Source organism: Rhinatrema bivittatum, chromosome 7 (assembly GCF_901001135.1).
Source record: "Rhinatrema bivittatum chromosome 7, aRhiBiv1.1, whole genome shotgun sequence".
NCBI classification, from domain to species: Eukaryota; Metazoa; Chordata; class Amphibia; order Gymnophiona; family Rhinatrematidae; genus Rhinatrema; species Rhinatrema bivittatum.
In genome coordinates this window covers 279,562,602-279,586,815 of record NC_042621.1, presented here as the reverse complement: position 1 = coordinate 279,586,815, position 24,214 = coordinate 279,562,602, and the positions used below count along the sequence as shown (strand labels likewise).

General features: G+C 45.2%; 1 protein-coding gene across 3 annotated transcripts in view; it reads left to right on the top strand.

Moving 5' to 3' along the window:
- Positions 1-22,035, top strand: part of ITPRIP (inositol 1,4,5-trisphosphate receptor interacting protein) — a 31,141-nt gene extending 9,106 nt beyond the window's left edge. For 2 of the 3 annotated variants that reach the window (XM_029610341.1, XM_029610340.1), the window contains exons 2-3: positions 11,136-11,264; positions 18,857-22,035. In XM_029610341.1, the coding sequence (XP_029466201.1) occupies positions 18,870-20,498 (1,629 nt within the window). In that variant the 5' untranslated portion in view covers positions 11,136-11,264; positions 18,857-18,869 and the 3' untranslated portion in view covers positions 20,499-22,035. The remainder of the gene's footprint in view (positions 1-11,135; positions 11,265-18,856) is intronic. The other variant, XM_029610342.1, reaches the window with a different exon arrangement.
- Positions 22,036-24,214: the final 2,179 nt, after the last annotated feature.

Below are 24,214 nucleotides of genomic sequence, written 5' to 3'. Positions count from 1 at the left end.
TAGCCTAATTTATGATCGAGATGTCGGGAAGGGGGTTTCACGTTTTAACACGGAGCTTTGTTTTATGCGCCATAACTGACCGTGGCCTGCAAGGAGGAGGCAGCCTCCGTACAATCTTTGATATTAAGCTTGTGCACGGGAGTGAAAGATTCTACCACTTGACAAGTAAATGGAAATCCTTGAAAGTCCTGTGCCCCTCTCACCTCCCTTACTTCCGTTGTCTCTCCCCCTTGCCTGCTTCTCTCCCATTACCAGTTACCCAAGTCACCCTGGGACTGCTCAGCACCTGTCTGTGAACAGCTGGCCAGCTGTCAGCAATCTACATTCTCCTCTCTTTTGCTTTAATAGCTTAAAAACCACCAATGCTTGTTTTAAGTAGTCTGTGGTAATGGCGCAATTTAGTTTTAACAAAGTGAAATTATCATGCTAACTTATAACGCAAAGTTTGTTTTTTTTATAATGCAAGAGCCTGTGTATCCTCCTCTTTCTCTCTCTCCTCCTCTCCCCATCCTATTGCTGTTCAGCATTATCAAAATAAAATGCACGTGTATATGGCCTGATGAAGCAAGAGGCCTTCTCTGTTTTGAGCATGGTTGGGCAGGAAGGGAAGTAATAGCTCTCAGTTCATTCATCCTCATTAAAACGCAAAGCTCTGATTTTTTTTTTTTTTTTAGGACACATTTCATAATGGAGTGAATGCCCCTGTCGGCTTCACCATGCCATTCTGTCTGTCCGTGCACACGTAGCGGGTACATGCTGTTGTATGGTCCGCATTCCTTTCTCCAGCGTCAGCTGCTTTTTCCAGTCCTGCTTTATAGGGGCACGCAACTTCCAAAGACTAACGCTAGCCCTGCAAACGTTCCTCCACCTCTGACTAGGAGTTAAATTCCCAGCACTAAGGAAACACAAGCAGGAAAGCCTGCACACCTCACTGCATTGGGCAGGGGGAGGTAGTTAATGCCATCATTAACATGGGATTTGCATGAGAGAGCACTGACCTGTATGCACATTGTTGTATGCACTTTTTTTTTTTTTTACTGCATGGGCAGTAAAGCGTGCGTCCAACAGCGGGTTAAACTGTGCACTGTTGAGTGCACCTTATTACCTCAGCCCCCTTCTTTGTAGGTCTCTGTTCTCCCCTTTGTCCTAATCCTTTTTTATTTCTTATGTCCAGCCCTCTCCCTGCTTAAAAAGCTTCCTTCCCAGAGTTCTCCCTCCAGGAGGCTTCCCTGAGAATCAGCAGCGCAGCCATGGCTTCATTTCTAGGGGAAGGGATTGTGCCACTTCCCTTCTGACTTGAGAGGCAGAGCAGCAGGGGTGTTCTGCTCCAGCCCCTCCCCTCCAGGCATCTTGCTGGGAAAAGGAGAGGAGAGGAGGGGCTGAGCCTGGAGTAGAGAGCAGCCATTCTGTTTCCTACTCCGGTCCTTACCCCAGAAACCAGCTCTCAGCATTTGCTTTGGTGCACTTGGCTCTTTTTGTCCTTCCGTCTTGTGCGTACAGAACAGGCTAGTAAAAAACTCCAAATACTCCCCAGGAGGCTCATGCGCACCCACGGGCAACTTCATTGCTATGCACGAAGTCGCCCAGAGTCCCAGAGAAATCTGTCACTCTGCAGCAGTTTCTGTTGCACGCTTCTAGCATCCTATTGAGCACTGCTCACATCCATGCATCCATCCACATCCACTGCTCACATCCATGCATCCATTCTGCACTATGGACAACTCAAGCTGCTGAAACATGAAATTAAAAAAAATATCTATCTATCTATATATGCACTAGGCTCCCTCTCTGCAGACATGGTAAGGCCATGCTAGAGTGAACTTGTCCTCTTTCAGTGCTGGCTCGTAGGAGAGGAAGAAAGATTATGAACTGTGTGTAGATTTTGGTAGGGCTGAATAGATCATGAAATATTCTGATCCTTATTTAAACAGACTCTTGACCCTGAAAAGATTCCATGGAGTTCCGCATTACCCTGGAAATCAGAAAGTTTTATGACTAATGCAAAAAAAAAAATAATAATAATAGTAATAATAACACCCTAGCTGTGTGGAAACTATATAGTTTGATAAGCTGAGGGGAAAAAAAGAGTGCTGAGATCTTAGGTCTTCTGATAAAGGAAAGTAAAAGAATAAAAGTTTAAAACCAGTGGGTGGTTTGAGAATTAAATTCATTCTCTAGACTTGGGCTGTGAACCCTGGGGTTCTGAATGATCCCAGTCCGTGATTGTGTCTTGAAACCGGGAGTGGGGACCCTGATGTCAGCCAGCGTGCAGGCTCCATCGGGAGGGAGAACCACACACAGGATGTGGCTGACTTCACCGAATCGCGTGAGACTGCCTGAAGTCGAGTTGCTCACGCTCCATTTTTGATGCAGCAAAAGCAGCCGTTTCCGGTATTTTTGTTGCTCTCTCTGTGCACGCGGCAGTCGGACCCTGGGTTCCGAGGCCAGCAAGTGCGTTTGAAACGTACAGCAGCTTACAAGGCCCGTCCTGTACCCATTCTCCCCTATCTACTCTGGTGCCAACTTGATCTCTGGCTTTACCCTCGCTTCTATCTTCAGGTGAATGGCAGTGTTGGGCACTGTCAGGCGGGAGACTCAGGTTTGCTTCCTTCCCGAGCCCAGGCTGGCCAGGTCTGGGGGTCCCGTGAAGGCAGCGTTCCCGATCCCTGGGGGGGGGGAGGGAGAGAAGAAAGTCTCAGCTTTTCCACAGTGCTGCCACCTGCTGGCCAAAGGCAGGGTACACAGCTGCTGGGGGACCAGAAGGAGCGAGGCCAAGGACGAGCTGGGGGGAGGGGATCGCAGAGTGGTGTTGAATGAAGGATTGTGGTGCCGTAACCAAATAGAGATCGTCCCCGATTTGAGGTGGAAGCTGACAGGAGCTGCTGGACCAGAAATGAAAACGGTGCACAAAGCAACAGCTTTGCATTTTTTCACCCAGAAATGTTATCCTAGTGACTCAATTAGGAACCGAGTAATATTCCAGCCTGGGTAACACCAGAATAATAATTACATAAGGGAGACATTGTCTTGCAGGTTTCACAGAAGGGGGAACAGATTTCTTCTAAAATAAACGAGTCTGTCTTTAGTGTGGGGGAAAGAAATAGTCAGCATTTATTGGGGGCGACAGGTCTCTGTGGTAAAGAGGGGGTTCAGCTAAATAAGCAAAAACAATATGTTCTTACTGTTATACTTTTTTCTTTTGTGTGATTTTTGTTTTGATAGGAGAATTTTAAAAAGGAATTGCCCGGGTAACTCCCCGGGGCAGCTAAATCTAGCTATCAGGTTTCACAAGGCGGCCGTTTCACAACCATAGCCCCGCCCCCTCCCCGTTCCTGGGGAGGGGGCGGGGCTATGGTTTTCACATCCCCGTGCATCCTTCCTCACAGTTAGAGCAGGTGCAAAGTCCGCTGGAAATCGGCTTGCAGGACCATCCAGCTACCCACCCTGCTGACACCCTGAAAATTGGCCCCTGTATGTCCTGACTAGATTGTTAGCTCCTCCTTGGAACAGGGACTGTCTCTTATGTGTCTCTGTACAGCGCTATATGCATGTTGAATAATAATAATATATCGCTTTACTGATTATGCATATTCAATGTATATGTTAGTCTATGCTTTGTGGGTGGGGGGGGAAACTATCAGTAGCTCAGGCAGATACAAAGTAAACGTATACTCTTAACACCCATACGTTTCAGCTGTTACTTTTGCAGGCAGATGATGGGGTAAAATAGCGAGGGTACATCTGAAAATGGAATGTGCACATTCTGGTTTCCCCCTCTAATCTAACCGTTCCCCCAGTAACGTCCTCATTTAACTCTGCTATGCAAGCTCATGCATACTCTTAGCTGGACAGAGGAGGGCAATATCCAGCCAGACCCATTGACCAGGGGAATGGGCTTTAGGAAGGCATGGGATAAGAAAGAAGATGAAGAGATGGCAGAAAAATTCATTAGCAGCCAGCTCTGTCTGTCTCGGGCTGCAAGCACAGACGTCCTAGCGGAAACGCTGCCACTCAAGTAGCCAGGTCTGGCCGGACCTGGGAGGGAAGAGGTATTGAGTGTGAACTGAAAAGGGGTTTGAATGCTCAGCAAACCAGGAGGGTGACATACAGTGGAGGTCATGCCTCATGGCTGGCAGCTGGGATATAGCCTTCACGGTGCAGATAGGGGATATTAGGCAGAGTGGATGGGTCAATTGGTCTTTTCCTACTGTCATCTACATTACCCGAGTAAATGACTTTGAAAACTGTTCTCTGTAGGTTTACATTTTTTTTTTTATCCATTTTTCCTCAGGATGAATGTCATTTCAAAATCTTTCCTTTATTTATGATTTTCTTTGTTAGAAACTCAATCTTTCTCATTGTCTGTGTTCCGCAGAGAGGTTTACTAGTTAGTTATATATATATATCTTAGTAGAGACGGTGCGGAACACAGAAAGTCTCTCTCTATATATAGAGACTGGACAGAGAGGTTTACTAGTTAGTTATATATATATCTTAGTAGAGACGGTGCGGAACACAGAAAGTCTATATACATATATATATATATATAGACTGGACAGAGAGGTTTACAAGTTATATATATAACTAACTTAGACCGTAGAGACGGTGCGGAACACAGAAAGTCTATATACATATATATATATATATAGACTGGACAGAGAGGTTTACAAGTTATATATATAACTAACTTAGACCGTAGAGACGGTGCGGAACACAGAAAGTCTATATACATATATAGACTGGACAGAGAAGTTTACTAGTTAGCTATATATATATAACTATCTTAGACAGTAGAGACGGTGCGGAACACAGAAAGTCTCTCTCTATATATATAGACTGGACAGAGAGGTTTACTAGTTAGTTATATATAACTATAGTCTATATATATATATATATATATATATAACTCCAGTCTATATATATATATATAGACTGGACAGAGAGGTTATATAGACTGGACAGATATATATATATATATATATATATATAGACTGGACAGAGAGGTTATATAGACTGGATATATATATATATATATATATATATAGACTGGACAGAGAGGTTATATAGACTGGACAGATATATATATATATATATATAGACTGGACAGAGAGGTATATATAGGCTGGACAGAGAGGTTTACTAGTTAGTTTCGGCATAAAGAAATGGTCTTTTTAATAGCGGGAGAGCAGTGATGGAGTAATGCATGCTGCTGATGACCTCCCCGGTATGGGGATTTGTTATCCTGGCGGGGAGAGACTCGCAGCTAGGGCGGCGGATGCATGGCAGAGCCTCCTAACGGAGCAGGTGCAGGGGACAAAAACTGGTGTCAGAACTGAGGAAGAATGGGCCGGGCACGGAGAAGCCCCTAAGCCCTGGCACAGCCAGAGGGCGAGCGGGCTCTGCCACTCGGAAGCAGCTTCTCCTTTCCTAGCTCATTTCGCAGGGCGGGGTTTCTTCCCCATTTGTTTGCCTTCCTGATGTCTGGCCCAAACCAAAATTTAGCAAAGGAACATCTGGGAAAGTGGTGTTTGGGTTTTCTTTTCATAAGCCTAACATTAAAGGGCATCCATTTATTTTCCAGAAATCTGAAAAGGAAATGATTTAGCATTTCAGTCTTTGTCTTCCTTATCTTCTTTAGTGTTAGCCACATTACGATACATTTTCCTGTCTTTTTGTTTTACTTTAAACCATGTAATCACTTTTTCACAGTTATGCCTCACTTCCACCTCCCTTTCTCCCCCATGCCACCTCTCTCTGTCCTTTCCCAAGCATCCTCTCCTCATCTTGCCCTGTTTCTGGCTTTGCTTTTCCAGGACCATCCTTAGCAGGGAGTGAACCGGAGCAGCTGCTCCGGGCCCTCTCTTGGGTGATAGCCTCATCCTGGTGCGATGGCTTTAAGTCTGCCCCTCCACCGGATGTGGCCCAGGGTCCACATAAAAAAAGCCGTTGCTGCTGCCGCTCCCTCCCTCCCCTCTGATGCATCCAGTGCGGGGCCGATGAACGTTGTTGGCGGCTGTTTCCTGAGGCCCGCTGGAGCCATGAAGGTGAGAGGCAGCACTGACCCTCTCCATGGCCCATTTCAGCAGGTCTGGTGCTTCTGTCTTGCTCTTCAAGCTACCGGCTCCTCTCCCTGTCGCGCTGGTGACGTTGTCGATTTGACCCACACAGGAAGGAGATAAGTCCGTGGCAGTGGGGAGTGGTTAGAGGACCCTGACCACCAGCCCCACTTTCCCCGCTGATTAGGCCATGGAGAGGGAGATGCCCCCCCCCCGGAGGCTGGAGGAGCAGACTTCTAGCCGGCAAATCAAGGACTGGGGAGAGGACACTGGAACTGAGTGATGAGTTGGGGAGAGGGAAGTGAGAACGGAGATCGAGGGATGAGACTGACAAGCAGAGGCTGTCCTTGGAGTAGGGTGGGGAAGCTGTGAAGCAGCTGTTCCTAACATCATTTCCAGTAGGCCAGAAGATGATGCAGGCCACAGGTATGGAGATGGGGGGGGGGGGGCCCTCCTGACCTCCACGGGGTTCCCCTGAAACTCTTCACCTCATGGGGGGGCCAATTTGCCCTGGGCCTTGCATCCCCCTCAGGATGTATACACAGGCTTAGAGTGGGTACGCATGAGAGACCCTAAAATGTAGTGAGTTGAGAAGGGCAGTTCGTAGTGGTGTTTGATAAGTGGTGCAATTAATTTTGAGTAGACTGCAGTGAAGAGAGTTGGGTCACTGGAAGACCTGTCAGAAGCCGATTGCAGTAGTCTAAGCGGGAGGTGATGAGAGAGTGGATAATGGTTTTGGTATTGTGTTCAGAAGGAAGAGATGGATCTTGGTGAAGTTATAAAAAAACAGAGAAAAAAACACAAGAGGCATCCATACATATAAAGCAATTATCTAACTCACAAAAAGGTATGTGCAATTCATAAATATGTACAAAATATTTTTATTCTAACCTTCAAAAATTTAATTTAACTTATGAATACATTCAAATTAAATCTAAATAAGCACATATAAATACTAGCTACTCGACATCATAGTAACGAGGTGCTTAGGAATCACATAAGCACTGTGTAGTGTACATTTTTTATCAAGCCATAACACAATCACACATCCATATATTCCACAATGCATACATAAAAAACTGTACAATGATCCCACCCTCAAATATTCTCAAAAACTCATCAGTTTAGTCAAGATAACCTCAGTCTTATTTATATATATATATATATATATATGATTTGTGCTCCTAAGGATACGTTGTTATTATCTAGAGTTCCAAAGTCCAACTATCTTCTCACCATGCTAACCTTTCTGACACACATATATACAGTATAACATTTTCAATTATAATTCCTTTTCGTCAAAAATAGAAAAACGTATCTTCAACAATTAGGGCAGGTATTCACAAAGGTCTTTCCAGTCAGATCACGACACGTATCATCTCCGTGAATGCATGAAAACGTTGCTTGAATAAAGCTGGAGAAATTCAGCTAGATTGAAGGAACCGAATCTTCAAGAAATCATCCTAAAGGGTGCGGATCCACCGCACGCCAGTTGTAAATCATCTGCTCAGCATGCTTCGCCTATGCGGGTTCTTCGGGGGCCTTGGCGGGACTCAACCGAAGCCCTTTGTAGTGTTTTCATTGAAGACTCTTGTGTAATACAAACGCCATCACTTGGATACTTCACCAGCCTTGAGAGGGAAGCCATTAATTTGCCCTCCAGACACTCCTGGCATAGCTTCCCACACAGCGTGCTGCATCCTAGGGCACTGCATTTTTGCAATGTTTTGGTCATGGGCAGAGAAGAAGAGAGAGGAGTCAAAAATGACCCCTATGGCTGCAGGCTGAGTGTGCAAGGAAGTTGAGCGTCATGCACCTGTGACAGGAAAATGGGGAAGAGGAGAAGTGGATTTGGGAGGAAAGGTACAACTTACCATGGCCAAGACAAAACGTCTTGAAGTGGCAGCGGGATATTCAGACATGGACGCTGAGACCTGGGACTGGATTCTGGCGCAGAGAGGTAGATATGGGAGCCATTGGCAAGCGATTGGAAGAAGGTCAGAACACCGGGGGAGTGGTTGTACAGAGAGGGCCTATGACTGACCCTTGGGGCACACCCAACTGATAAGGGGATAGCAGTAGAGGAGGAGTCCCCAAAAGGTCTGATGGGAGAGGTAAGAGGAGAATCGAGGAAGGACAGAGTTTCGGAATCCCAGCGAGGACAGCGCGCCCAGGAGTAGAGGGTGATTAGCGACGCTGAAAGCCGCAGACAGGTTCAGGAGGCTGAGGATCAAAGCTTTTCCCTCCTGCTTCTTTTCCTGTTCCTCCTCATCCCTTTCTTCTCTGAAGACTGCAATCAGGATTTTTGTGTTTTCCCAGAGCATACGTCCCAGTCTTCTCCGTTCCACAGTCCTGCTCCTTTGCGCTCTCTCTTTGCTAACGTATCTGCAGAGGTCTTTCTCCTGAGCTGGTTTCTCATCCATTTGTCCTTTGTTTTCTTGTCTGCCTTTAATGCTGTCCCTCCCTTCTTTCCATCGTGATCCTCTGTCCCTTCTCGGTGCTCAGCTCTTCCGGTCAGGTACTCCACAGGACTGGTATTTTGTGATCATGATCCGATGAAGCCCAGTTGCAGAGGCTGGGTCTGGGGGGGTCACGATCCATGGTCAGAGGGTTATTTTTGTGCTGTCCCTGCCTCTCACATCCCTCATTGCTTATTGCAGGATGTGCCAGGGCCTGGTATCCACTGCATGGCGACCAAAGTGCTGCTTCTCGCTTACGCCTCGGGTCATTTCATGTTCATAAAATAACATGTTTATTGTAAGCCGCTATGACGTTTGTTATGTTGGGCTGCATATCAAATGCTATTAAACTTAAACATTACAAAGCTGAGAACGAGAGATTTTGGTCAGCGTATGCTCGATCCTAGAATGTTTTCCCTCTTGATAGCCAAGGGCGTCTTTTGTTTTACAATGCACAAACAAACTCTCACCATGTCACCAGGCAGACTTTCCCTCCATCCTCGTCCTCTCTCTAACCTGAGTACATATACCTACTTATTGGGTGTTTCTGCTTTGTTTTCTTTACTCCATACACTGCCAAATGTGGCTGGGTGTGGGTGGTGTTCTACTTTAATTTAGAAACCTCCAACTGAAGCTCAGGCTACGTATTTGTTGTTGGGTAGGGTTGTAAGCAGTTCCTGCTGATACTACCCTGTCCTCACCAGTCCCTGCTGACTAATCTGAGGACAAGGTGCCAGAATGAAATGTCCCAGCATTATTCTTGTTTACAAAATGCTTAATTTGGAACTGATGTAAGTTTTTTGTTTTGGGTTGTATTTTTTCTTTTTTTTTTGCTGCTTACCCTCTCAAAGTTTTACGTTCCTATTAAAATTTCACAAATAATAGAATTGTGCCACCACTGTGCTGCAGCTTCTCGGAACTGTCGCACACTGATGATGTCATAGGTTGTCGTCGGAGACCGAAAGCCAGTGTAGAAAAAAACAACCCATCGGCCGAGCAATGGCTCATTCCTTTGCAATAGGCACCATAGACCTTGAGTGAACCCGATAGCCATCTGCATGAAACAATGCATCATTGCAAGCAGATCTGCTCTGTCTGCAAACTCTACCAGAAATAGAACACAGGATACTGTTAACGCCTCTTCAGGGTATTAAAAAATGAATAATATCAGACTGACTGACCAATAACTTTGTGTTAGCTTTTCTTTTTTTTTTTTTGCACAGTTCATCAAAGACAATCTCTTGGTACAAAAGCCATTCCTTTGTTTCTATTTCTAACACAATTCTTCCTGCCCTCTGGGTTACATTTTTTGTACAGTATAGATGCATTTGTTTATTTGCCAATACTTGTACTCTGCCTTTCTAAGGAGTGGGAAAGAGGCTTTCACAGGTTACAGAGTAGTAATATTACAGTTTTCTTTTTTTATTTTCTTTATTAATTTTGTCAAGCGGATTCACAAATGGGTAAATCCAGAAAGCTTTGAGCAATGTCAGGAAAATAAGAAAAGGTAATCATCTGCCACAATGAAGCGGAGTGGAGGAGCAGCCTGGTGGTTAGAGTAACAGGCTACAAACCAGGGAAGCCAGGAACGAAATCCCGCTGCTTCTCCTTGGGACCTTGGGCAAGTCACTTCACTCTCCCAGTGCCTCGGGTACCAGCTTAGATTGTGAGCTCCCCCCCCCCCCCCCCGGGGACAGGGGAAGTTACCTTGAGTGCCTGAATGCAATCCACTAAAGTGCCTGAAAAGGTAGAATATAAATTAAATAATAAATAGCAGGAGAGGGGAAGAAACTTTTGTAATAAATCACAGTGAGGAATAAAAGAGAGAAGCACATCTAAGGAGGACAGCAAGCACATGAATGATCAGTGCTCCGCTATATATATACAAGGAGTAGAAACTGAACAGCTGCAGTTATTTTTGTCTTAAAGAAACTGTACTAAGGGGTCTGGAAACACAGGGAAATTTAAGGAAAGGAAAGCAGCTCCCAGAGCCACCACCCACTGTGGCAGGTTAAGAAAAACCTTCCTGCGGGTGCTGGGTGGCTCCGGCCATGCCAGGGAGCACTCTAATAGTATGACCGCAAAATAAAGCATTTCAGTGCTTAAAGGACAGACCTAGCAGCCTCTTCCCGTCCAACTCAAGACACAGGGTGACCCGAAGAGTGGCCCAGCCAACAAAATGTCCAAAAAACGATGAAAGGCTGTCAGGAGATGAAGTAGCACAGACAATGTTGGCATAAAGAGACCCAAGTGGTCCATCCAGTCTGCCCAGCAATTCATTGTTTTTTTGTTTTTTTTTTTGGGGGGGGGGGGGTAGTAATTGCTGCTTCATGCAGGTTACCTCTTAGCCACTAGGGGCGCTCTGTGTTTCTCCCACGCCTTTGGTAATGGAATTCACAATCTTGTCTTCACCACCTCTTCCGGGAGGGCACCCGCTCTGTGAAGGAATATTGCATGACATTGTTCCTGGGTCTTCCCCCTTGGGAGTTTCATAACATGACCCCTGGTTCTACGGCTTTCTTTCCACTGGATAAGGTTTGATTCTTGTACATCTTTAAATCTTCCAGGTCTTTAAAAGTCTGTATCATACAGTATCTCTCCTGTCTCTCCTCTTTTCCAGGCTGTACATATTCTCATATGGCTTTGGATGCGGACCCCACCCCATTTTGGTTGCCTTCGTCTGGACCCCTTCCATCCTCTCTCTATCCGTTTTGAGTTACGGTCTCCAGAACTGAACACAGTACTCCAGGTAAGACATCGCCAAAGACCTCTATAGGGGCATCATCACCTTCTATTTTTCCTGCTGGTTATGCCTCTCTGTACAGCCCAGCATCCCTCTAGCCTTAGCCATCGCCTTGTCACATTGCTTTGCCGCCTTCACTATCAACCCTGAGGTCTCTTTCTCTGTCTTGTGCACATCAGTTTTCGTTCTCCATCACACATAGCTCCTTTGATTTCTGCACTCCAAATGCACGACTTCTGCACTTCTTGCATTGAATCCCAGCTGCCAAACCTTCGGACCACTCCTCAAGCTTTCTTAGATTCCTTCTCATTCTCTCTGTGCCTTCAGCTGTGTTCCAGATCTTAGTGTCTTCTGCAAAATGGCAAACTTTTCCTTCCAGCCCTTCCGCAGCCTCCTTTCTCAGGGTTCCTACATTTTTGTAGGTAGTTAGGGCATTCGGGAAGCACAAGGAATCTCCCCCTTCGGTATCATAATTACTTCTTTAAGTAATGGGCAAGCTCTTGAGGGACCAACAGCTTGGAAATGGAAAATTCAAAATTTTGAGGCTCTTTGTTCTTACAACATTCTCCAAAATTATTTTATTATATAAACCCAAGTTGTCTTTCCTAAAAGCTAAATCGGGTGATTATAACCCAGTGACCTGATTCTCCAATGGAAACTTTTTCCCTTTTATCATGTCTATCCTCTTATCTTGAATCATGACGTTGGCTGTAACATCTGACAAAAATTTACACAAACCAGAATTAAGAGAGGAAAAGCTATCTTCTATCCTTGCAATAGCAAATCATATATCTTCCAGGATAACCTCCCTCTCCAGGTCAGAAGCTTCTCAGCTTCTCTCATGCCACTCAGAGTAGGCATGGTTACAGCTCATAACACCAAAGAGCCTGAAAGGGGACTGTCTTGCTCCTCCACACTGCCAACAGCATCCATAACCTAAGGGGAAGACTCGCCAACCAAATGTAACATTTTGGCCGGCTGCAGGGCAGCCCGTGACCGGCTGCATTCACCCCCAGTTCTCCACACCATTGACACAGCTGAAAATGCCATGTACCTGGGGCCATCCTAGGCACACATGCACGTGGCATGGCGCCTCTTCAAGGTCCCGTGGCTGGAAACATCTCTGCTGGTGCTCCTTGATGACATCATCCAAGCTGGTATTTAAACCCCAGTGCTATAATGACCCAATGCTTCAGCAACAGGTCCTCCTGCCTTGCACTGCATGTTGCTACTCCCATACCTTGTCTTGCTGTTCCTATGCCTCGTTGGTTGTTTCAGTTCCTGCCTTTGTTCCTGCTTGTGCCCTTGTCCTTCTCTCCATGCCTTTCCCTCCTTCCTCCTTGCCCCAGTTCTCGTTGCCTTGTCTTGTCAGTCTTGCCTGTCTTGTCTTTGTTCGTCTGGTCTGTCTTTGCCTGTTCTGACCCCTGCTTTGGATTCTGACTTCTTTCTGGTTTGCTGCCTGGACTCAGACACAGTCTTCTCGCTGCCTGCCTCGACCCTTGGCCTGGATCCAGCCACCATCTTCTCACTGCCAGCCCTGCTCACTAACCATATCTGGACTTTCTCTGACCACGCCTTGAGGGACACTCACCTAAGTCATGCCATCTCCTGGAACCCAAAGTCTCAACCTGTGGGGATTGGGACTGGTACAGGTGAAGCTCCAACAAGGGCGTGTCTGCCAGCTATCAGCATGGGTCTAGTGGTGTCTCCTATTAGGCTGTGTTAATCACACCACAGTTTTAAGGATGCACATCCATGATTCCCCTCCTTGAGATCTGAGTCCCAGGCCTGATCATCATCTACCTTTAATCCTCCAACCAACAAAACACCCGGATCTTCTTTAGTACCAAGATGAGTCATTGAAAAGACAATGGCCGCATCCTGCAACCAGAGCTGAGTGTGACATTGAGATCTTTGGCTGTTTCCTGACTCACTGTGGGCTCTCCAGGACGCTGGGAAGCTGTTGATATAATAGAATTGATTGGCCCTATCACCAGCTTTAAAAGCCGAGCCAGGCGACTCCTTGACTTGCCTTTCCTCTTCCCAGGCATCTCCACTATAAAATAAGCCAGGAGAGTTCACAAACCAGCATCTCATGATGGCACCATGTTGATGTCTCCCCAATTAGGTATACATAAAAACTCATATGCCACATTATATAGCAAGGATACAACAATACATGTCATTAAATACAGGCGCGTGCGAAACTTTGGACTCCCCTGGTCAAATTGCATGTTTCATTTAATCTTTAGGTGAACAGAAGCTGATGCAGTCTCTACGTGGCTCAAAGTTAAACAATATCAAACAGATAAATGAGGGTCAAAAATAATTTATATGAGAAAACCTCATATAATCTGGTGCCATGTACAGCGTGCTAGATAAACCTGTGGAGAAACCTAGCATATATGCACCTATGAAAACAGTCTTTGAAACTTTGTTAAAGAACTTTTTAGGGGGGAAAAACAGCTTAAACAAAGCTTGTGACTCAAAAGACCACACTTTTCTAACTATCAAAAGATCGTCAATAGATGGAGCCACAAACTTACCTTGTGATTAATGGTGCTCCCAAAATCCTCTGCATTTCCATATTTCGAAGATCCTTGAATTGGGAGAAATATGTTTTCAGTCAAGACTTTGAGAAGCATCGGCTGGATTTTGAGTGCCACTAAACACACGATAAGTTTGTGGTTTGTCTGTTTATTTAGGATCTATTGATAGTTGGAAGTGTGATCTTTCGAGTCACAAGCTTTGTTTGATAAGCTGTTTTTTTCAAAATGTTTCAAGGACTGTTTTCGTAGGTGGATGATTCTGTCTAAGTGCACGTCACTAAGTTTCTCCGTAGCATTTATCTAGCGCTATGTACATGGCACCCCATAAATTATTTCTGTCCCTCATTTGTCTGCTTGAGATTGTGTTGTGTGAGGGACCACTGGGCAAAGTTAAACACGACATCTTTCTGCAACTTTTAATGCAAAATTAGTATTTCTTTTCTGAGTTTAACAGATGACTGTGGTATGTACAGAAGTTTGGACACCCTTCTGGATGATTCGTTAATGCTTTTTTAATAAATTTGTTAATAAGGCCGAAGAAAGTCGATTGCCTTATTAGGCCTTCAGTTAGGTTAATTTAAAATATTTCTGATTCGCTTATCGGATAATCCTAAGCGAATTAAAATCTAAACAAAATCAAAAACAGAAGAACAATTTAACAGACAAAAAAAATTACAGCTTTCCCATATCGGCAAATACACCGGTCTAATAAACAACGGCCTGCACTCAATTGTGGACTTACAAGGTGTTTGTGGACTGGGAGCATAAGCAGAGACCCCGCTATTTCATTAATTCCACAAAAGGCTCAGGAAACAGATGTGTTTTAAAATCAGCTGTAGCCCTCAATTTCTCTGGAAGGGAGTTCCTCCAACTGAGAACCACAGAAGACTTTGTGCGCTCTCGTTTCACACAAATGCAGCCTCTTTAAGGCCGGCACCTCCAGAAAGTTATATGAGTGCAGCACGGCGCTAGGAGTGGAGACCTTAACTGGTGAGCAAGGCGTGAAGGAAACGTGTTCCAGGCTCTGCTCTGTTGTCCACATTGGATGCTGTAAGGGGCGTACTGTTCTGGCTGCTTTAGGTGGAGCATCTATGATAGAGTACGCACAGTAACATATTTAATAAGTGTTACGGTCCCAGGCCTGGTCAGGCGGTCCAGGCACTTCCCCGCCGGCACAGCTCCAATTTGGCACCCTCCTTGCAAGGGAGACGCCGACTTCGCTCCGGGGCTGGCTCCACCCCTAGACACGAGCGCTGAGTCCCGGCTCTTGTAGGGACCAGCGCGGGAAAGCCCCTGACATGACGTCAGACGCTCAGGGTATTTAAACCCTGCAACGCCCTCTGCACCTTGCCTTGCAATTTAGGTTCTTGCTCCTAGAGGTGGCTTGTGCTTCTTGATCCTTGATCCTGTTCGTTGTCTTGACTTCTGGCTTTGGACTCCGACCCTGTCCCGGCTCTTGACCTCTGGCTTTGGATTCCGACCTTGTTCCGGTGATTCCGGCCTCGAAGGTACACCACTCCGGGGGGGGGGAGAGGTTCTCCTAAGTCCCAGCGACCCAGGTCCTTACGGGCTCCTCTCGGGGGGGACCTTGGGTTTCCAGGACGAAGCCACCTAAGTCCCAGCGACCCGGACCGCTACGAGCTCCTCTCGGGGTGGTCTCAGGTTTCCAGGGCAAAGATTCTCCTGACCGCCTCCCGGCTTCGACCTCCTCTGTGGGCTGTCCCACAGACCGCCGCCATCTATCCTAGCCAGCTCAAGGGTCCACCTTACCTACTTCATAACAATAAGGTATTGACTTCTTCTATTTATGTGCTTTTGGCAGGAATGCTTTAAAATATGACGTGAGCGTATATGGTATCTACTGATTCTTTCTGTCCCTAACCTCCATCATAGTCCGTGGACACTTCCCTGCAGTGTAATATTGTATCCGCTCGCAGTGTGCGCACCCCGTATCGTGTTCCAGCCTGTTTTACGGTCCAGCATTGTGGTTTGCTCCATTTCTTGGTATCCTCTAATAGCACTGCATGGCTATAAATCTGTGTATTTTTAGACCCAAAGGCTGCAGGGTACAAGGAGCTGTTCCTCTTTCTTCAGCACGGGCTCCTGTTTTCTAGGATCAGGTCCCATGCCTTGATTGCTCCTTTATAGCATTAATTGCACTTGATCCCTTTTGGTGAGACCACAAGTCTGCCATCTTGGAATCCTTTTCTTGTTTGCACTTCACTTGCTGTTCACAGGTAGACTGGAGCAATTTAATGACCGTATCCTCTCCTTTTGTCCTCCCGTTGGCACTCCCCCTTCTTTTTCTGTCTTGCCTTTTTCTTTGTTTTCCACATTTGTATTTGTGGCTTCTCATCATCCTTTCCTAATGGTGCATTGATTCAATTTGAGTAATAATGGAGGCAGGCTAGAGTGGGACCCGAGCGCCATCCCATCATCAGTTCACGTGCCCCAGGGGTCTGTCCTGGGCCTTCTCACTCTAGCATCGTTCCCCTGGTGCTCTTATCTCCACCCATGACCTCTGGAAGCAGTAGGCAATTACTGTGGAGTCAAAAGCTCATACACTGTAATACCTTTGCTTGGCAAACAAAAAGATATCGCAGCTGGAGAGCAATAAATTGAGGGGGAAGACAAGAGAAATAGGACAGCAGGGCTGGTAATGTTTTTACATTTGGTCAAGGTCAGAAATCAAGACATGCTCATCATCATGTAGGATGGTCTTTTTACAAGTCCATCATCATTGTCTTGAGACCTTTCACTCTGAAATTGCTAATTAGGATGATAGGAAATAAAGCAATGAATAATGTTAGAACCAATCCATAAAATGCATTGGAAAGATGATAAACACGTATTGTTGGTGCACAAAGAAGTTAATCTTGTTTGTATGGTTTTCCTGTAATGAAATAAATTAACTTAATGGTGTCCTAATAGCAGCACTGGAAGCCATAGTCCTTGTGAACAATGGCAGTGCACTGCAGACTTCCCAATAGAGACTCATACTGTGTATTAATTCTCTTCTAAAAATAGGAGTTCATTAATCATACCCAATCAGTCTACTTATTTTTTCCAGACACAGATTGTCTGCCTTACCCTATCCTATACAAATAATACGCAGCATGTGTCGCTCCAGGAAACGCATGCTTGCACATGGTGTTTGCGTGCAGCCTGCGGGTTGAACGTTGCAAACGGCTGCGAACATTGACTGGTACCGATGCAGCAGAGAGAGTCTGGTGGGTGGAGGAGAGAGGGCCTGTTAGGTATGGGAAAGGCTAGTAAGCAGGGTGGAGAGAGTGTGGGGCTTGGGCTGATAAGAAGAGAGGGAGAGAGATGGGGAGAGAGAATGAAGGAACCTGTGGCCTGTGAATGGCCAGTAACATTGGCTGATGCCAATGCAACCTGAACCAAGGACAACCACAGAGGGAGACTGCAGGGGAGAGAGAGAAGTGCAGATGGGCTAGGGGGAAGAGATAAACTGAGGAAGAAAGAGAACTAAAGAACTAGCATTGAGCAGTAACCATACTTATGTCGCCACAAATCTTTTGCAGGTTTTTTGTTTTTTAGATTATTTCAGCACTAAAATGTTGACGTTTTCCTGAGTTGGAAACATAAAAGTGTCATCGCACTAAGATCCCAAGTCACATTAGACACCGTTTTTAATCGATTTCTGAAGAAGGGACCTTCATATAAAATTGCCTTTTATTTCCTTTTATGTGGGATCAGTAAGAAGCATTGCAACCCCCAAAGATTCCAGTTGTCAGGCACCCAGAGAGCTGGGCATGCTGAGCTGCCTGCTTCCACGGCCCACCTGAGCTGGTGCCCTGCTGCGGGTGCCTGGGAATGGAGAGGGGCAGTGGAGCCAGGTATCGCAGAAACAGAGACAGTGTCAGCAGAGAAAGATCATTTGGGCTACCTGGTCAACCCATTTGCACCCACCTAATGTGCTGTCACGGGTCTTACTCAATCTGTGGTCTTCTCCCTCCCGCTGCTACCAAAGTCCCTTGGAATTTATTCCATATGATTCTATCCCCCATGCCTGCTTGACGTCTGCCACTGTTTTGGGTCTTACCAGCTCGACTGGAAGTCTGTTTCAGGTGTCCGCCGCCCTCTCAGTGCAAAAGCATTTTCCACATTCCGTATGAGCTTCACTCCCTCGAGCTGCACGTGATGATCCCTTGACCTTGAGCTTTTCGTTCTATGGAAAATTCTTCTTTCTGAAGCCTGCTAGATATTTGAATGCTTGAATCATATCTTATCTGTCCCCTCTTTCTGCTAGAGAGTACATGTTTAACTCCTTCCCTCTCTCTGTGTATGGCTTATAGTGCACTCCATGCACTATTTTGATGGCCCTCCTCCGAGTCGTTGCTACCTTGTCATTGAAAAGGCGAGAGGAAAGACCTGATACAATGCAGAGCAAGTGCGTGTAAGGGTAGGGACGTAACATTAGTGTTTATAACATGCTAATGAATTGTAACGATACAAAAAGTAAGTGAGGCTGGGGATGACCATAAAGAAGACAGGAATACTTTTGCAGAGGAGCCATAAAAACGTGAACCTTTAAAACGAATGGGTTGTCATTTTGCAATAATAGCAGGCCAAACACTGGCCCTACAAAGAGAAATTCTATTCACATTTTCAAAAAAATCCAAACTAAAGGGAAGTTCAAAATAGAAAATAAGTATTGGTAGACTGACATGCTTACTACAACTTTTACCCAAAAGCCTGCATTCATTACACAGAAGCCAGGCAGAGTGGAAATGCCACTGCTGTTGTAATCATGCCGTAATCAAGATCGTACATGGCAGGGTAACATATGTCTTTTGTTAGCTTTTGCTGTATATATTTTTGGTTCAGAATGAATAGAAATGAAAAATTAAAACCATCCTTTTCATTTGAAACTGTCTAAGATGTAAAGATTATTGTGGAAGACTTTAGCCACGAATTGTGTAGTCATTGTTCATGATATTTGCTACCATTTGATATGGTATTTCTGCATTAAAAAAAAAAAAAACCCTTAAACTAATCCTGTCTTGATTTTTTTTTTTTTGGAAGGAAGAAAATCACCATGCAAGCTGGGATCTTTAGGGTGTGCCTAGTGGTGGTCGCAGCCATCGTCAACCATCCACTTCTTTTCCCAAGGGAAAATACTACCCTCCAAGAGAGTGACAAGGAGATCATTCAAAAAATGAAGGAGCACGAAGAAAATCTTAAAAAGGAGCAGCAGCGTTTGGAGCAGGAGATCACAAGGAAACTTGCCGACCACAATATGAATCCAGAAGGAAAAGGGAAGGAGGCTAATCTACCCTGGGATTTGTGGAGTGCCATCTCAATGATCATCTTCTTGTTGATTGAAATCTGGAGGCAAGACGTTCAAGAGGAGCATTTGCAGCAGCCCAGCGTTGAGGAAGATGATATGACCCTTTGGGGAAACATGTTCCAAGGGGTGTTCCTTCCCAACAAGACCGCATTGGCCGCCTTCTGTGAGCGATTCATCAGAAGCGCCACCAATGATGCTGCCAGAACACGGGAGTTTGTGGAAGGCTTTGCAGACGACTTATTAGAGGCCTTACGAAGTGTGTGCAATCGAGATACTGATATGGAAGTGGAGGACAGTATAGGCGTTGGAAGCATGTATGAAAACTGGAGAGTGAATAAGCCACTAGTTTGTGATCTGTTTGTGCCCTTTGCTCCCCCCGAACCATATCGTTTCCGATCTGAAATATGGGACCCTGAGAAATCCGGTCCTCAAGACAGACCAGGCTATGGGAAGATCAAAGTCTGCAGACCTGATGAGGAAGCAACAGGATGCATCTGTGACAAGACAAAATTGGGAGAAGACATGCTGTGCCTTCTCCACAGCAAAAGCAACGAGATAAAACTGAACAGTGAGATGGAGGTTTTGCTGTGCTCCAAGAACACTCAGTATCTGGACACAGATCAGGTAATGAAGTGGTTTCAGATTGCGATAACTAAAGCGTGGAATAAGATTTCGCACAAGTATGAATTTGATGTGACATTCAGTCACCTGGATTCTCCAGGAGCCCTAAAAATAAGATTCCGCTCTGGGAAGTTCATCACCTTGAACATAACTCCAGTGGTGCAGTATGAAGATTCGGATGTCTATTTCATATCCCACTTCCCCAGCAGTGGACTTCTCAATGGCTCCTCTTCCACTGTCTGCTGGTTTCTTTCTTTCGCTGTCTACGAGCGAAGATTTCTCAAGGAAATGGCTAAACATCTGCCCGAGAATTCGTGTCACCTCAGTTGCCTTCAGCTGCTGACGTTCCTGCACGGGAAGCAGTCGACGCTGACGGGCCAGAGCGGTCTGAGCAACTACCACCTGAAAACCGTGCTGCTCCACCTGCTGCTCGCCCGACCCGTCTTGGACTGGAGCTCGGAAAGCCTGGAAGCGAGGCTGAAGGACCTGCTGAAGCTGCTGGAGAAGAGCCTGCATGAAAAGAAGCTCTACCACTTTATGATCGGCAACAAAAGGATCCCCGCCACGGTTTGTCTGCCGGAAACCTTCCTCCGGGCGGAGCCGCTGAACCTTTTCCAGCAGTTTGTACTGCACCGGGGCCTTTATAAAAAGACCATGGACAGTTTTTATGAAATGCTGAAGAACACTTCGGTCTTGATAAATGAGTACACGGTGCATGTTCCTCCAGAACACACAGACATTACCAACAAAGCATAAAATCGGGAACCTGCTATCACGTTGATATCCACTATTTCCCATAGGGGGGAGGTATCTAAAGCACTCTTTGATATACTTAATTGTATGGGAATGAACTTGTAACAGGTTCTGCCTGCATTCCGTGAATGCCAAGAGACGAGGGGCAAGCTGCTAACCTTGTCATTCTAGTTTTTGTATACGTCTCTTAAAATTGCATTGTGCACTTCAGGTCGGTATAAAGGTGCAGCTTCATATAGAAATGAGTCTGAACTGTCCACATATTCCACCGTCGCCTGAAGCTGGGGGAGTGGTGCATGCTGGGAGGGAAAGAGCCGACGTGCCCTGACCAGGAGGAAGACCTCGGGTTCCTCGTGTCTGATGATCTCAAGATAGTGCGATAAGGCGGTGGCTAAAACCAAGAGGAAGCTTGGGCGCACAGGGAAAGGTATAACCCGCAGGAAAAGGGAGGTGAGAATGCCCCTGTAGAGGTCCCTGAAGGCCTCGCACAGCATAGATTTTCGGTAATATACTTTGTTGCATTGTAGACAGTTTCAAACCTGTGTTCCAGTTTTTGTTCACAGATTAGAGACTTTCAAATATTTTTCTTTCTACCTAAGAATCACAGTAGTTTACAGGACTGTTGTTTATGTACTCGAAGACATGCATCCCTGTTTTAATGTAGCAGCTGTTACATGTTATTCGTGCATAGGATTTGTTGAGCTGCAGCAAAACTTCTGTGTCTGTAAAGGCTCCAGTGTTAGCTCTTGTGCTCCACCATCATTAGGAGAGATCAGTTTACTGTCAGAAGTTCCCAGGGGGGAAAACACACATACATTTTCAGTTTCTGAGGTCAAGGGCTAAAGGTGTTAGGGCTGCCAACTTTACCAACCTGGGAGCATTATGATCTGGAGCCAGGCACAAAGATAATATTGGTTAAATATGCAAGAGAAGGGTTGATAATACAAATATTTATTGATGAGAAGAGGGGAACAAAAGGACAGTGATGCATATTACCACCACAATGAGATTGCACTGCCTTAGGCTACGCTAGAAAGCAGTCATGATGTGAATGGTTTAAGTATTTCCCTTGTGACTGGAAGAGGCATGAGAAAGTGTATTGAAGGGGCGGTGCAGCATGGAATAAGGAACTTAACTACTCATGCTCCATCCAGCTCCTTGAACCTATGGTATGAGAAAAATTGAAGAGCCAGAGATAAGAACATAAGAACATGCCATACTGGGTCAGACCAAGGGTCCATCAAGCCCAGCATCCTGTTTCCAACAGTGGCCAATCCAGGCCATAAGAAACCTGGCAAGTACCCAAAAACTAAGCCTATTCCACGTTACCGTGGCTGCTGGGGAGAGGATAAACATTCACAACATGTCTATTGAATTCTCTTGGCACGGAAAACAAAAGATATATGGATAAAGTTGCCAGTTGGCTCCAGATTTTCAGGATAGGTTGATCCAGTTCTGGTTTTCCTCCATTGCATGCAGGCACTTGTAGTTCTGATTTATATAAGAATTGCCATACTGGGTCAGACCAAGGGTCCATCAAGCCCAGTATCCTGTCTCCAACAGTGGTCAATCCAAGACACAAGTACCTGGCAAGTACCCAAACATTAGACAGATCACAAGCTACTATTGCTTATTAATTACTGTAATAGTAGTTTATGGATTTAACCTCTAGGAATATATCCAAACCTTTTTTAAACCCAGTTATACTAACTGCTGAAACCACATCCTCTGGCAATGAATTCCAGAATTTAACTATGCATTGAATGAAAAATATTTTTTTAACATTTGTTTTAAATGAGCTACTTGCTAACTTCACGGAGAACCCCCTGGTCCTTCTATTATCTGAGAGAGTAAATAACCAATTTACATTAACTTGTTCAAGTCCTTTCATGATTTTGTAGACTTCTATCATATCCCCCCTCAGTCATCTCTTCTCCAAACTGAACAGCCCTAACTTCTTTAGCCTTTCCTCATAGGGCAGCCATTCCATGCCCCTTATCATTTTGGTTGCCCTTCTCTGCACTTTCTCCAGTAAAGCTTTATCCTTTTTGAGATGCGGTGAACAGAACTGCACACAGTATTCAAGGTGCAGTCTCACCATGGAGCGATACAGAGGCATTATGACATTTTCCGTTTTATTTTCCATTCCCTTCCTAATAATTCCTAACATTCTGTTTGCTTTTTTGATCCCAACAGCACACTGGGCCCACAATTTCAACGTATCATCCACTATGATGCCTAAATCTCTTTCCTGGGTGGTAGCTCCTAAGATAGAACCTAACATTGTGTAACTACAGCAAGGGTTATTTTTCCCTATATGCATCACTTTGCACTTGTCCGTTAAATTTCATCTGCCATTTGGATGCCCAATCTTCCAGTCTTGCAAGATTATCCTGCAATTCATCACAATCCGCTTGAGATTTAACTACTCTGCATAATTTTGTGTCATCCACAGATTTGATCACCTCACTCATTGTACCTCTTTCCAGATCATTTATAAATATATGAAAAACACCAGTCCCTGAGGCACTCCACTGTTTTACCTTTTTCCACTGAGAAAACTGACCATTTGATCCTACTCTCTGTTTCTAACCAGTTTGCAATCCATAAAAGGACATCGCCTCCTATCCCATGACTTTTTAGTTTTCTTAGAAGCTTCTCATGCCAGACTTTGTCAAACACCTACTGAATATCCAAATACACCACATCTACCGGTTCACTTTTGTCCACATGTTTATTCACCCCTTTAAAAAAAATGTAGGAGATTTGTGAGGCATTCCCTATTGCCTTCCCTAAGAAAAGCAAGGCTACAAGTGCCTGCATGCAGTGGGGCAAAACCAGGACCAGATCCGCCTGTCCTGAAAATCTGGAGCCAGTTGGCAGTCCTACACCAGGGAACGAGAGAAAACATTAAACTTCAGGGCTCTAAGACCGGTAGCTCATGTACTGCTCATTCTTGTGCTACATCTTCAGGTACTGGACTAGTAACCGCCAACCTTTGTGGCTCTCTTTAGATCTTGCAAGAAGACGAGAGGGAGATTAGGCGCTGAACAACTGGTTTATAAACTTCACTTAGCACGCAGGACACATCTCAGTGATGCCGTATGTGAGCATTTACTGCATCCTGAAAACTGGAAAAGAGAAAAGATTTGACTTTTGTCTTCCTCTAGTGCTTGGAGAGAAGTCTTATGCCCTGCTCTGCCTAGGTAAAGCCAGGTCTGGTTATAGCAGACATTGTTCCATGGACCTCAGTCTGCTCGTACTCCTTTTTTTTGTTTCTGCTATAAACGTGGGTCTTCCTAATCTTATTAAAATAAATGTACATGACCATTTGAAAGTGAAGCTATTAGTTTCCATTTTCAAGTTTTGAGTGGGTAGACGTTGATGTGTCATCATGGCTTTGATAAGGTTTCAAATTGGTTTTCTTAATTGACTGGGTAAAGTAATTTAAGATTGGCACTAGCTTCCTGCATAGGGTTGCCAACTGGATCCACGTTTTCAGGACAGGTTGATCCAGTCCTGGTTGTTACCCCATTGCCTGCTGGGATTTATTCCAGATTTCCCTATTGCATTCCCTAAGAAAATCAAGACTGTCAATACTTACAGGGGAGTAAAACCAGGACTGAATCAACCTGTCCTGAAAATCTGGAGCCAGTTAGCAAGCCTTTCCCTGCAGAAAGCCAGTGTATTATATTTGTACTGCTATCCCTTGAGATTCA